The following is a 15,471-nucleotide window of genomic DNA, read 5'->3' as shown; positions in this document are numbered from 1 at the left end:
TGTTACTGCAGATGTTAAATTAGTAAAACAAAGCAAAAATTTCATTGTAATTATTTTGAGTTCTTAAAACTACAAAATTATTTAGGACAAGAGCAAAACAGTCAGAATGACTGTATGTGACCACCAAGGCCAAGCTCTGTAAGACCCATCTGCAATTGTCAGCACAAATGAGGTTGCACTAAACAACCAGCAATAGCCAAGCAAAAGCTGGTTCCAGCATCAACAGCAGTACTTCAGCTCTCATCTGAAACGGAGGCAGCTCACATGGGTACAGTTCTGTCCATATCAGGAGCTGTACAAGCTTAAGAACTTAATTCAAAACTGCTTCACATATAGACATATTTTCTCTCACACTCAAATATTTCCATAGCAGAAACGTGCGAGGCAGCAGGGCCCAAGTATAATTTGTTTATGAGAGTGCAGACAATTTTTATTTGTAGAAATAATGGTGTTACCAAGCAGGCAGTTGTCTCTGGCAGGAACTCGGTGCTTGGCACTTGTTCAGACCACCCATGCCCACGACATCCACCCCACCCACAGCCCTGCCCTCCCCTCACTGCTGCAAAAAGAGAGGATCCCACTGAAACTGAGTCAGGGCACACTACTGAGGTCCTGCTCCTCATCCCTCCTCCAGGGCCTTACTCGTGCTGAAGCCAACCAGTGAAGTCCACCACAGTGAAACAGCAGCAATAAAAAGGAGCATTAAATAAAGAAAAGAGAATTCCGTGTTTTCATTACAGCCCATCAGCCTGCAATGTCTCTCCCCCATCCAAACAACAATAAATCCAGTATGATTACTCAGATCCCCACCTCCTGTTTTGCAAAGCAGCCGGGAAGAACAGTCTCAAATAGCTTTTCTTTTGACAAAAAGATAGAAGTAATTATACCCAGTCCTTGAGGAACTTAAATCATACTGTGTAGAAGCTGGTTTTAAGTCACCAACCATGAACTGAAGGGGCAGTAAACAGTTCTCCTTATTCTAAAAAATAAAGAGCTGTAAGTCTAAATGTTTGAACTCACTCAGTAGCAGAGACACTTCAAACACTGTTATGACAGCTGGAGAAACTGAGGCCTCCATGTCTATGAAAAGAAGAAGGCCACAGTAGAGATGAGTTATTCTAAAACTGCATCTGACAACTGTGATTTTGGTTTCACAAGAACAATAATTTTTCTCTACTCAGTTTTTGCTGGTTTTTTTTCAAAAGCACATGAAAGAAGTACAGCATGTGACACAGAAACCCAAAGATTACTTACATAAACACTTCAGGTACCAGAGTAACCTTCAAAAACATGCCAAAAGTTTCAAAACTTTTTAAAGAGCTACAATTCAATGGCAGTTAAATAAAGAATAATATTGCTAAGAAAGAAAATCAAGAGTCTGATGAGTACAACTAAGTTGTCACTAGCTGTGCCTTCATTTTAATGATGTTAAGCATTCTCAGGTAGTTGGCCCAGGGGCAGCTTTCTGCACTGCAGCAGTTCCCCACCAAACCATCTTGTTTACCAGAACCTTATCTCTTCCCTTAGAAGCTGCAGTTTCTGTGACTGGGCACTAGCTCAAACATGCTGATTAAGATCTGCAAGCTCATTTTGTTTTCCAGAGAAACGCTGGAGCAGCACATCAGACCCTGTGCTGAACTGGGTTTCCCAAGAGTCCACCCCACCTCTTCTCATAATCTGAACAAACCCATTCCCCAGATGTCTTTCTATATGGCTTACAAACGGCGAGCCAGATGTGCATGCTGCATTAACAGCACATTTTTGACTACACAAACCAGTCAGTGACAAAGCTCCGAGCCCCAGACCCACTGCATGAGTGTAAGGTATGTGTTAAAGTGTCTGAGCACTCAGAAGGCCCTCGGGCTGCAGCCAGTGGTGTTGGAGGACAACAGATCTGCATAATCACAGAGCCTGTCTCTTACCACCACCCTGAGACTGTGCAACTGCAGGAAGAGACGAGTTCAACTTTCCTGGAAAACTTCACTCAATACAGATATATTACAGCCCATTCTGAAAGCAAGGGAGCTGAAAGCCAAGCTCAAACAGAAACAGTCTCACCAGCCCTTGCTCCACCCTCACCCACCCAAACACAGGGGTGGCTGTGCTGCAGGAGCAGGAGGCTAAAATCAACTTCCTCTCTGACAGACCTCTTGCTCTGCCCTGCTTTTGTCCACATGGTCACCACCAATCATCTGCTATTAACCTTTCCAAAATGACACTCTGCCTTTGAACCAAGCTTTTTCTGTATCCCTGTAGTGGCAACTGCCTGTACCAGCCCTTTTCTGTCAGAACAGTGACAAGTCAAGTCAGATCTGTAACCTTAACTGGAGCCAAGAAATTATTAGACAGGAAAAATCTCACTTCTTGTCCACCTGCCACAGGTTATATGCTTGTTATATGTTTGCTCTCTATCACCTGGCAGGTTTCCAGCAGAGTGCAAGACAAAACTTTCTATGAGCTGCAAAACACTGCCTTCAAGAAACCTCCTGCTTCATCACTGATTTTTATATATTCTTACTATGCCAGATCAGAGCTCTTCTGGCTGACAGTGCAAAGGTTTCTCCTTGTGCCTACAAGTAGCTCCCACTCAGCTTCCTGCACAAATGGCTCTGGAATCCAGCAAGCTAACAGGTGCAGTTTGCAATGAGCAATAGCAGTGACTCCTTACGAGCAGCACATCAAAAAATCCAGACCATTAACTGTTGAGGGAAATTCTCTTTAGATGTTATAAACCTATGCTTGGCTTCTGTCTCCCTGTGAGGTGTTCAGTCATTGCTGTTCATATACCAAAACAGCTTTTTGTAAATGTTTTTAATTAGAGTTCCTTCTTTTTTGCACCCTTTTTTTCAGTTTCAGGTGCTTCATCTGATGTTCCTGAAGGAAACCTTGAATTAAAATAAGAAGTTGGTCCAGGACAGTCTTTAAAAAAGCACAACCCTTGCAAGGTCTCAGCAAAGATACAGGGTTTGGAAACCTTGCATCTTCAGTTTTAGGACATCAAACTGAAGGCAAAGATATCAAAAGTTATGTAATGCTAATTATGGTAATTCAGTACCAACGTCCATGGTAAGGCAGAAAAACGTACACACTGTTCAAATGCTTACTGTGGCAACTCCCTGACTCCCAGAAAGTACAATTTAAATGCATGTTAAGAACTATTTGAGGAAGATATAAAATAAATAAATGGCATAAATAAAAATCCCTGTTCAGTAACCTGCAGAGCTCTTCCACATCTAGGACATAGAGACTGGAGATAGTAATGCTCCCACATTACCACTGCTGCTGAGAGCATGCCCAGTTATCCAAATCCATCTACCTAAACATCTCATTACCTAATTTCTACTTTTTTTAAACCTAATTTATTGTTGCTAGACCACACATGATGAAAGTACAGACATCCCTGCTTGCTGCTGCCTTGAAAATTCAGCACAGGAAGGATGCATCCCTGCTCCCTCATTTCCAAGAATATACTTAGATATTACTCTGCCCATTTTGCTTCTCTGTTCCTCTGGACTGTTTCATATGACTTAAGTGCACCCCCAAATGCTCTGACAGTCAATATCCAGTTTTAGTCAAGTCCTTACACAAATAGGTTGATAGAATGAAATTATGTTCAAATTTAGCCAGTGAAAAAGCAGACTATTAATCTCCCAAATAAAAGAAATTACAACACTGCAATTAGATAATAAGCCATCTTAAAAATGCCTTAATGCAGTAGTTTTAGACTCCCAGAACTTCCATGAAGCATCTCATTAGAATAAATTTCTTTAATGTAATAAAAGACCACCTGCTCCAGCTTGGAAAATTTCTTTTTTTCAGGATTTTTGGTTGGTTTCTTTGGGTTAGGGTTTTATTTAGTTATTTTTTATTTCATGGATTTTTGTTTGTTTTCTTTTAGGTTTTGTTTTGCTTTGTCTTCCTGTGTTCTTAAACATCAAAGCTTGAATTAGACTTATAAATGTGAAAACCCCAGTTCTGGTAATTTTTTAGTGTAGAGGAATCTGGACTAGATGCAAGATTTAAACTGACTTCCCTCCTAAATCTTGTTACTAACAGATCAGAGGTTGTGAAAATTACCACAGTACTAGAAAGAGTTCATAAAAACCTCATAAAATAGAGTGAGCTACAGTCAATTTGAAAACATCCTGCAGAACCATGTGCTATGGATGAGAAAATTCACTTGTAAAACAGCTTTGCATATAATACATTACTGCCTGCATGTTCAAAGGCACAAACAATAGAAGTCGATGGATTATAGTGGTAAAATTACATCATCACCAGTTTGTGCTTTTAAAAAAGTGTTTCAGAAATATTTGGAGTAAGTGAGATTGCAGTCAATGTCCAGGAAACAAAAGAGAATCTGCAGATCTGTGGACTCCAAAAGGAGTGTGAATGTGAAATGAGAGCACAGCCCACTCACTGTGCTTGTACCCACAGCATGCAGGATGCTCTGCATTTAACACTGCCTGTGCTGCTAAGAGAGCTCCTAACTGTGTGTCTACCCCTGAAACTACATCACAATTTGTATTTCTGCTATTGCAACAGTACCTGAGACTTCCAACTTCTATATAAACTCTAACTTTCACAACAGATCATGTCCACTCTGACAGAATCCCAGAATGATCTGGGTTCAAAGGGATCTTAAAGACATCCCAGTTCCAATCATGTTTCACTCAACTAGGCTGCTCCATGTCCCATCCAAGCTGGCCTTGGACACTTCCAGGGATCCAGGGGCATCAGTGAAAGAAAGGAACTTCTCCACTAAGTACAGAATTGTGTTTTTAAACAATGTGATTAAAATAACTGTGCTTTCTAAATGTATTCCAATGCATTTATTCTATCTATTCAGTGTGTTAAGCTAAATACAGGTCAAATGCCAGAACTGTGCACATAAATTAATGCTGGGCTAGACAGGAGACTCCTATTTTTAAGGACACCCACACATATTTTGTATATGAACAGATGACTGCTTGCTTACCAATACATAAGAAAACGCTGCTTCAATAGCCTTTGGGATAAAAATACACTGTAAGTAGTTTTTCAGGTAAACCATCCCCCATAACACTTTTTTGCTTGTATCTCTTCATGACAACTTGTATGATAGGAGCTTTAGAAAATGCATAGCTACATTCTCTGTTTTTCCTGGCCCTCTCCTTCTTGGTCTTGTAAAAATTCACCCTGCAAGCCCACCTCCCTGGTAAAAAAACACTGAATGGAGTGCTCAAACCAAACCCCTGTAGTTCCTCGTTACATCATGTTCTGTCCAGCAAACAGGAACAATCTTCATCCAGCACATGAGCTGTTCTGGGCAGTACATATCTGTGTAGGAGGGGTTTATAGTATGGCCAGAATGTTGCAAAAATAAAGCAAGCAGACAAGCTGAGAACAGCCCATAATGAAGAGGCAGAGAACACTCCTTGTGAATTCAGACTTTGCCAAGTGCTGTGTGAGGGCAGGAGGAACCTTTCAATTCTCTTTGGAAAACAACAACATGCCAAAGGCAAAAATCCAAATCTCATCTAGTTAAACACTGGATGGAAAACTGCACTACTTGGGAGAATCATCATTATACATCCAGTCTGAATCAGGGGATTGAAAAAAGTTCTGCAATAGGACAAAGACACACGTAAGTGACAGTGTTAGAAACAATAGCCACAAGCATATCATAAAAACTATCAATCACTCCTTTTGCACTGTCATGAAACAAAGGACATGAAGCACATTGTTTTACAAATGAGATAAGAAAGGTTATGTAATGACATCAACCAAACCAAAGCTATAACCTCTACCCTTCTTTTTCTATCTAAACTGTTTGGCTGTTTTTTGACTTAACTCCCACATTCATGCTCATAGGCTTACATAAGCACTACCCATGACCACTACAATTTATATTGCACCTTATCTCAAGGCAGAGTTATGGGCTGGGAGGCTGGGCAGCTCTGCACAAAACATTACAGAGATATTAGCATCATCCTGAACAATGGTGCAATCTGGCTGCTGTTGCTGTTGAACAGCAAAGGGGAAGCTTATCAAAGTCTCCAGCCATTTATGCATGTTGATGCAGGGCTTGAGGAGCCCTGGCTTTGTGTGTGAGAAGAAAAACAAAAACCTCACATCAAAAAGAAAACTATTCCAGTACCTACCTTTGCAGAAAAAACGACTTTGGAATTCCATCAGTGACATCAACACATTTCTCTTTACTGAGACACAAATGTTCTGTACAGCCTTTTACATTGAAGTTTTAAAGTAGCCAATACATACATACTGACTCCTAGTGTTTCTAAGAGTAATAGGGATGTCTGCATGCCCAGCTAACCCTCCCCTGGCAGCCCCTTGAGTGTATAAATATCAAAAGAAGCTTCCTGGTAAGCTTTTTAAAATGTAAAACATAACCAGCTGTTTGTGGCTATATGCATCACCTCTGAGAGATTACTTACTCTTCCCTAAATAGGAAAATTATGTAAAATTATTTTTATTTAAAAACAGAATATCAAGATGAAAAATGTGGAAGATACAGCTCATTATTAAACTATTAGAAAGACTGGTTCACTACGTAAATCTGTGATACATGCTTGAAAGAAAACAAGCACACATAAAATCATCTTAATTTTAAGTATCTGTTGTGGTGGTGAAGAATTAATTGCAACTATACTCAGCCTTAAACACCCAGCCCCTCTCTTGTATACATATCCAATGCCCAGGCTGCAAACAGCTTGCCCTAATGGACACAGCCAAGTCCAATGCTTGTTTTGAAGCAGAGCAGTGCTTTGGAACAGGTTTCACACAACAGTTGATACCAGCACTACCAAGACACTCAGGTAACCCTGTATTTATGTAAAACTCCAGAGGATTGCAAGGAAAACCAGCTGCTGTACCTGGTGTGGGACAAGAGGCCTGGGCATAAACTGAAATTGAAGACAAAACAAGTTCTTACCCTCATTCCAAGAACCAAGAAGCCAATCTCCTCCATCAGGGGGTACTTGCTGACCTGCTGCTGTATCTTCTCTGCTGAAGCGTATGGATCGTAACTTTTCTGACCAATTTTTACATCCATTATGCAGGGCTTATTAAACTTACGAGTCACATCTTCCAGTTTTAGATAAGTATCTGTCAAAAAACCAAAACTTTTGTTAGCAGTTTGGCAGAGCAAAAGAATGACATAGCTTCTGCTAAAGCACCTGTAGAGGAACGTGAGCAGTTTAAGGCTTAACATCACATGAATTCTTTAAGAGTCAAATTTGTCCCTGAATGCAGACTAAATCATGGTCACTGACCCCCACAAATTCTATTGCCATGAAAATCTAAATGCTTTCCTGTTTAGAAAACTGTATACAATTAACATGTTTTAACCTGGCATTCAAATTCAAATTATTGCCCAGATAAAATCCATGAGTAACTTTTATGAAGCCATTACCACATCACAGAGAGCATTGCTAACCACATACAAATGCAGGTTTTGCAATACAGATGGCCTCTTGTGTCATTTTACAAATGAAGCAAACATTTCAGTCCTAGCCTTGACATTCCAAGCTGAAATAACTCCTTGCTAACTATGAGGAGCCCTAGGCAGCCAACACGCTTGATATTTGCTCATGGAATTTCCCCAAGGAGAACCAGGACAAACCCTCTCCCTACCAGGCAGGGTATTCTGCATCACCTCAACTGCAGGTGCCACTTTTACTCTTCAAAGTTGTTATACAGAGGTCTAATTCAGTCAGATATTAGCATAGCTTTTGCAGGACTTTGAGAAACCACTACCAATATCTGAGGAGTCCATAAAATCTGTCAGCTATCTCTTATTAAACCAAAAATTGTAAAAATCTGTCATCCTTCTGACTCTTTTTGCATATAAAAGAAATCACTGCAATCAACAGATTTGCGTCATCACTCTAAAACAATGCAGAAAATAAATAAAGTTCAAGGTTTTCAGTACATAGCTCTCGAAAGCAAAGAGCCACAGGTTTACACGGGAGATGAGGAAAGACAGGAAATGCAAAAAATCTCAGAGAAGGGCTGCAGTCCTCCACCACCAATTCCAAAATGCTTTGGAGCATGTTGCAAGTGCTCCAGAACCAAACTGTTAGAAATGCAAAATGATACAAATCGTTTAGATGCAATGTTTTCATCAGCTCTAAAATAAAATCATACAGAAAGTAGTATAAAACATCTATTTCCATAGGTACCCATGGGTATCTACTGTCCTCTACTGCACCAGTCTGATTCCCACTGTTTAACCACACAGCACCAACATTCAGCACCTCCCAAATACTTATAAGTCCGAAATATCTGTCACTTTGTTGTTCCCCCTCCTTTTCAGATTTCTGACCATAAATGTCCTTCTCAAGGGTACCAGTGAGTCTGCACCCCAGTCCAGGTAACCAGGGAGCTCTCCTCCCTTCCCCTTGCTGGGTTAAACAAAAACCTGCAGATTTTTCAAGCAATTCACACTTTCTACATTATTATGTAGTGCCCAGCTAACCCAGTGTGCTTCAGGAAATGATCCATTTGCCATCTAAAACTAGATTAAATTAAAAACCCCCACAGAGGGAAGAATTCATAAAGGTTTTTATATTAAAACTTGCATAACTAGATAGTCTTGACCATACATTTCAAGAATTTAAATCAATCATTCATCAGACTTGCCCTGCCCTTTTCTATTTACCAGTGGGAGGCAGGTGTGGCTTAACATATAATTTATTTTTTACAGTTCCAAGGGAGATATGAAGCACTGTAGACTTCAGCACAAAAATGCCAGTGCATTCAATCCTCACTGGAGACAGAAGAGACAAAATCACTTAGGGCATCTGATTCCTTTTCCTAACTTGGGAGACATCTCTCAAAACATAGGAACAAGCAGGGAAGAGCCTCAATTGCCCACAGCAACAAAGGAAGAAAGGTTTGAGGCTGGATTATATGTATCTATCCTGTTCTCAAGTTAGGCAATAAAATTAGGTAAAGGTATAAAAAGAGCAGCAGTGAAGTTACTTAAAATAAAAAAAAAAAGCACAGGCAACAGTTAGGCAGCCACACTCAGAAAACTCAGCAGCAGATGGCTCCTACATCTTTATAACAACTTTTCCACTGCTTTGTGAATAAACTCCAAATATCCACGATGCCAGTGAAGCTAAATTTCAAATCCAAGCCATTTTAGGTGAGCTCAGTAAAAAGCATCCCACCACTACCCCCATTTCCTTGCAGTAGCACTGGGTATGTGATTTCAGCAGGAGTTATTTTAAAAATTGTATTAATACTGGGAGTCCATCTTTTCTGTCACATTTCCTACATTCTCATTTACACTTCATACATTTCACCCCTTTTAGCTAGCAATTTCATCCACTTACCTATTTTTTCAGTACAGAATGCTGATGCTTCTCCCTAAATATTTCTCTAAGGAAATAAATTGTGTTCTTCACCTTACAAACTGCAGTGCCTGCTTACCTGTCACATGGAAACTCAGAGATGGCCACAAATCAAGTTGAGAGCACACTAAGTTTTGTTTTTTCAGAAGTCACCTATGAGCAATTTGTCAACAATAGGAAATTACTGGGTTCACTGCTACTGGGTTGTACAGAGCTGTGATCCCAGAGCCTGCAGAGCAGTGACTGCCAAGGGAAAGGTCAGGCTTCCAATGTCAGGACTGCAGCAAATTACAAATATATCTTCAATCTACATTGAAGAACAAGATACACACACACTCTGCTAAGCTCCATCATCTCCTATGACTTTGATTTCTATCAAGACTACACAAAGCTCATTAACACTGCAGATAACAGAGCTGGCAGTGCAGTGTTCTGGTTGAACTGTTGCCACAGCTTTCTATGAAGAGGACACATGACAGTGCACAGCCTTTTCAAGAAGCAAAACAAACAAAATCAAAACTTTCTCCTCCTTTAAACAGTTATTCCTATTGCCTATGTCTAAATGACTGGTGGCAACCTTCCAAAATCCAGCCCCACAGTGCACAGTGCTTTTGAATCCCCAAAGCAAATGAGCAATGTGGTGAGTTACTGCCTCTTGGTTAGACCACATATTTTCACATCTTAAGATCATATTGCAAATACAAAAAAATTATTTGCAATTGAGAGGGAATATTAAGTGAACTCCATGACATATTAAATTGTCAGGGAAAGAAAAAGATTGCTCTTGTACAGCTATTTGAGTTAGTGCCCAACAGGAAAGCATGAAGGTAAATCTGAGCTAAGAAACTGCTGGTCCCACCACAACCTTCCTTTCATTTTTTCCTGTAGATATTACACCACATCTTTGGATACTGTCTTACTACTTCTTTGGAAAACAAGTCTATCAAGTGACAGCATAAGTGGAAGACAGAGTTACTTTGAAGGAGCATGGCATCTAGTTTGGTGCCCACATGTTACAACAGGCTCCACAGCATCCCTTTGTTTCTGTGTGCTCCAGAAGCTCCATGTCCACAGTGAATTAGAAAAGTCCCCAGAAGAAAATCGAGTTTCTAATACAACAATATCTATTTTCTCTTGAAAAGACAATCTTCCAGTTGTTCTACCAAAACACCCTTTTCTTCCTGACTCCTAATGTTATACAAACACAAATTTGAAGGCACTAGATCTTTGTTTCATTCAAACCAGGAACAGAGGATGACAAGTGCAACTCCCCAGCATAGCACCTGCTGAAATAAGTGCTTTGGGTGGTAAGGCACCACCTTCAGTGGTGGGAATTCAGCCTCTGGAGAAACAGCAGCAGATTCCAGTTTGAATGCTTCCTCAGCCCCAGAGTATCCATCTTTCCTTTCTTCCAAACCCACAAAGTGCTTCTTGCTTTGGCTGCCTGGCTGGACATGCCCATGCAAGCAGCCCACTCCTCCACCACGACCCCATCCAGAGCAGGAGCTCTGGGGCAGTCAGTGTGCATCAGGCCCAGTGACTCAGGAAACCTCTGCTGCACAAACAGCCACACCCCATCTTCCCTAAGAGGAACACTCCAAAGACCTGATCCAGCCACAGCACTGCAAACTGGAACCAGTTGTTAGAGGGAACGTCAGAGGGTTCCAAAGCAAGTCCAAAAAACCCCCACGGAGCTCACAACTGCCAAAAATTAGTCTCCAGAAAATTTCTCCAGGAGGTTTGGATTAAGAGATAAAATTAGAACAGTACCATTTGGTGCAGTAGGTGGTGACCAGACACCGAAGTATTTTGGCAGATATTCCCGCAGCTCCAGAAGAATGCTGTCGCAACAGTTGGAGTCATAAACCTGAAATAAAATAGGGAGGGTTGGAGAGATCATCATTTTAAACCTTCATTTTCGCTGGTGGGGGAGTGAACAAGTAGCTGCATGGTACTTGGTAGCTGTCTGGGGCTAAACCATGACAATTTCCAACTGGCCTGTATAATACTTTCTCACAGTCTCTGTTTGCATAAGTCTTAAGATATTTACCTTACATTTTAAAAACTTACAAGATGGAGATGATAATTATCACAGTCCAACATAAATTAACAGCATCTTTTCTTTCAAATTTTAAAGTGGCAACTATGCATCAACCCTAAGTACAATTTATGGCTTAACTTGAATAAAAATATAAATTTTAATTGTTATCTTCAAAGCTTAGCTATTGAAAAAGGTGTTCTCACATTTGCATTCAAGACTGTATAGGATTATTGTATCATATTATATATCCAAATATTTATTTTTTATCAGGTAACATGCAGAAGCTTAGACTAGATAGCATTTTCTCATCTTCTCCAAGACAATTCATGCTGTAGCTACATCACACACACTGTACAATTCAAATAGATTTTTTTTTCATTTGCTTTAATGCTTGCAACATTTTTTTTCAACTTCTGTAGGAAAAACAGTAACAGTTCGGAAACAGCAGCTGGCTTATATTCCTGAAGGAACAACTCCTTGCAGTTCAAATGAAGCTTTGGATGCCATCTGTTATGAAATTGCATGACTGTTACCAGTTTGTGGCATTGCTAAGAGAGTTTCAAAACCACTCCCTTGCCTGGATTTCCCCCATCCTAGCCAGTGATGCAGCTCCAGGCACAGGGGATTGCCCACACCACACTTCCACGTGCTTTGTAAACTGAAAGATCTATATTCACACCAGTGCAGGTTACAAGAGTTGTTACTGCATTCAGGAGCCATCTCATCCCACTTGTGCTGCCATCAGAGCGGTGTCCTTCCCCTCAGCCCTGGCATGGCCACACAGCAACACCCATGGGGGCTGCACAGTGACCGGGGCACGCTCAGGGCTCTGCTGTCCCTGCAGTGCAGCCAGAGCCCCCTGCAAAGCTGTGCAAGGCAAAAAAGGCCAGGTATGAACAGCTCTGCAGACCTGGCTCAGCTCGTGGTGTCAGGACACATTTAACCACACTGGGGGATACTGCCAACAGCAGCTACAAAGGGGAGGTAAGGGGAGGTATGCAAAATACAAAATAAGTGGTGTTGCTGTGTTAATACAGCTAGGGAGAAGAAAAAATGGACCTGCAGTCCAGATACTATTTTAGAGCATCGAGGCAAGCCTTGGCTATCCTCACCAGGGCCAGCAACTCGAGACAGTGCCTCATGCAGCAGCAGTGCTCAGGTTAGTTAATGTGACTTTGTCCTGAATTTAGGCTTCACTGCAAAAATCTCACACTAGGTAAACTGAAATCACCAGTGTGCTTCTAACAGAGGGACTTCACCATTGATGCAGGGCTCTCCTGGGCTTGCACCAGCCACAGTTCTGACACCCTCACTGTTACTGGGCAGTGATCAAGACCACGACAAACCCACGCTGACTGTATGCTGAGGTATTGAATCTGACCCACTCCTTTAACCAGCTCATGGTATAGGCCCCTTTTAAAAGATCCTAAGGGAAGGGGCTGAACCTGAAAGCTCAAACCACACAAATATGTGCACAGTATATTGCAAAACTCCACATACACTGTGGTGGTATGCCCAACACCACACCCTCTGCCACTACTGTTGCTATCTAAGCACAGAGAAATTGCTGGGTGTGTATCTTTCAAGTCCCAGTGTCACATCAGAGGGCACTGATCTCTCTTCAAATGCCGTGCTTTGACAAGCTGGCATGACCACTGAGGATGACACATGATTGTGTGCCTAAGTCCAGTTTCCCTCCCATGTTAGCACAAGGTGGTACGGTGGTACATTGTGCTCCAAGATAAAAAACCTCACTTGCCCCTGAGATCAGTGATCTGAACATTTCTTCACTGAGCCTCAGGGCTTGCCAGCACAGGACAGTGCTTTCTCCAGAAGACTGCAATGTAGCTTGATCTCACTCGTTTGAGGAAGAAAAGAAGCTAAGGGTGGAAGAGAGGGGAAGATTAGCAGCACGCAGATGCTGAGGCACAGACTTGATCTCTGCTCTCTTTGATAAGAGTTCAGCGTTCCCCACTGCACAGACAGCAGTTTCTGTGCCAGCTCAGATAGTCCAACAGACACCATGAAGTCATAATTTCCCATCATGCAGGACTTCTTAATTCTGAGGCGAATTTACCCTCCCTAAGTTTTTAATCCAAAGTACACTCTGGGGTTTCTTGTAACAGATTCATCTGCTTTTAATGCAAACGGGCTGCTTAGGACAATGGGAATGTTCTTTTCCTTATTTAAAACACAACACTCAGAGTTGTTTTCTAAATACTAGCTAATGACCTAAATGATAGAGCGAGGGTAAAACAAGTGCTTAAATTTACACAGGGAACTAGTTCTGGTAGTACAGACCTGTCTTCATATGTCCTGATGAAAAAATACCACTGTGACAGAAAAGTAATCTATGGAGAACATTCTAAAATACATTCAAGAGTTAGTTTAACAGAATATGTATTTTAAAGCAATTTGAGTAGGAAACTTTATATGTCAGAGTAGGAAGCATCACCTTTCTTTGTTGCCAGCTATCATAAACTGTCCCTAAAGACAGCAGCACTACAGCCTGCAGAGTGTCAGGATACACAGCCAGCTGCCAACATCAGGCACTGTCCATTGTGGAGTTTGAGACTTCTTTTGAGCAGTTAATGCAGCTAAGTCATGCACTTAAATTAGCAAATGAAGATTTACAGATGCTAGGGTAACTAGTTCCCTATTCCATTGGGTATGCAGTATATCACAGACTTTAATTACCTGAGCACACACTGCATTTCCCTCTGGACTCTTACATCAGCCACTTACACCAGGCAAGTGCAAGGGTCAGAAAATTGAGGCTGAAACAGCAACTGTGATTTTAGCAATTCATATCTGCTTTGTTCCATCACTCAGACAGCCCTGGCTTGTTGTTTTGGAGTGGTACCATCATGGTTTGAGTTGTGTGTCCACAGAACCTCTTTCCACAAATTGACTGGCATTGAGCCAGCTCTGCTTATATTCAAAATCCCATACCACAATAACTTCAGAAGTTAAATATTTGTGAATGTTGTTACACTAAATGCTATTATACCAAATTGCTTAATTTACTATCTAATATGCAGCCATATTAATGAGATTAGAATCACTTTCACTGAAAATATGTACAGAAAGAAAAAGTGTTTAAAACAAATGAGGATCTATTCCCATAATCTGATCACTTAAATGGATTTTTAAGTAAAGATGGCACACACTTTTGACAAAGTAAAAAGTCTTTCAGGAGTCAGGAAAAAACAAACAAACACATTATAGTAAGGGGTTGGCCATCTTACCTTCCAAAAAATGAAGGCTGTGAAAATAAGCCTCAAAGCTCTCACACAGAGACACTTATTTGGTGATGTGTATCAACAAGTCAAATGCTAACAATGCCAAAAAAACCCAGCAGGTTTCATTTCATCCACTTCCACGTTTTACATAGTCCAATTCAGGCTTGACCCTAGCAAGATTTCAAGCCCCAGGCATGCAAACATTTTAAAAAGAGACAAAGCAAACTCTAATCCATTTTGAGGGTGTGGTAGAGCTTCAAAACTTCAGCACCCAAGGGAACCACCCAAAAGGCCACAGTCAGGCACAGGCACCAGCAGCAACACCAAATACCACAGCCTGCCTGCAAGTGAGGGCCACAGGCACCATCTGCAAGTTGCTCCAAAATGATCAGAGCTAAGCTGGGTAGAGACAGCTCCTCCAGTTCCTCTTTCTTTCCAATAACCACTTACTACAGAGGCAGGGCAGTAAAGGATTTTGAGACAAGCAGGCATTTGGCCATGCCCCATCACAACTAAAAATGGGTTAACAAGACAGCAAACTCCCATCTAATCTTTCATCTCACAAGATTCCTGGGCAACTAAAGATTAAAAATGAACCAAGTTTAAGTTGGTTGCTCTACTCACACTTCCCTACAATTTCTGCAGGTCACCCCACCGAGCATGAAGCAGGGTAGTGGACATGTAAGCGCCTTCTTTGTCAAAACTGAAAAATTACAGATCATCTTTCATTACCAATCTCTTTCATTAGAACTGAGCTTTCTCTTGCCCTTCAGCCTCTCCTGTGTTCACAACTCACTAGCACAGTCAGGTATTATGTTCAGCTTCAACT

General features: G+C 41.2%; 1 protein-coding gene across 1 annotated transcript in view; it reads right to left on the bottom strand.

Annotated features, from left to right (window-relative positions):
• IPMK (inositol polyphosphate multikinase) overlaps positions 1 to 15,471 on the bottom strand; it is a 37,014-nt gene that overhangs the window by 6,914 nt on the left and 14,629 nt on the right. The window contains exons 3-4 of the mRNA XM_063406130.1: positions 11,130 to 11,226; positions 6,935 to 7,107 (exon numbers count right to left, since the gene is read on the bottom strand). Coding sequence (XP_063262200.1) covers positions 6,935 to 7,107; positions 11,130 to 11,226 — 270 coding nt within the window. The remainder of the gene's footprint in view (positions 1 to 6,934; positions 7,108 to 11,129; positions 11,227 to 15,471) is intronic.

The sequence above is a fragment of the Prinia subflava genome, chromosome 9, assembly GCF_021018805.1.
Source record: "Prinia subflava isolate CZ2003 ecotype Zambia chromosome 9, Cam_Psub_1.2, whole genome shotgun sequence".
Lineage (NCBI taxonomy): Eukaryota > Metazoa > Chordata > Aves > Passeriformes > Cisticolidae > Prinia > Prinia subflava.
Note: the sequence above shows the minus strand (reverse complement) of the source record. Positions and strands in the feature narration are given on the sequence as shown.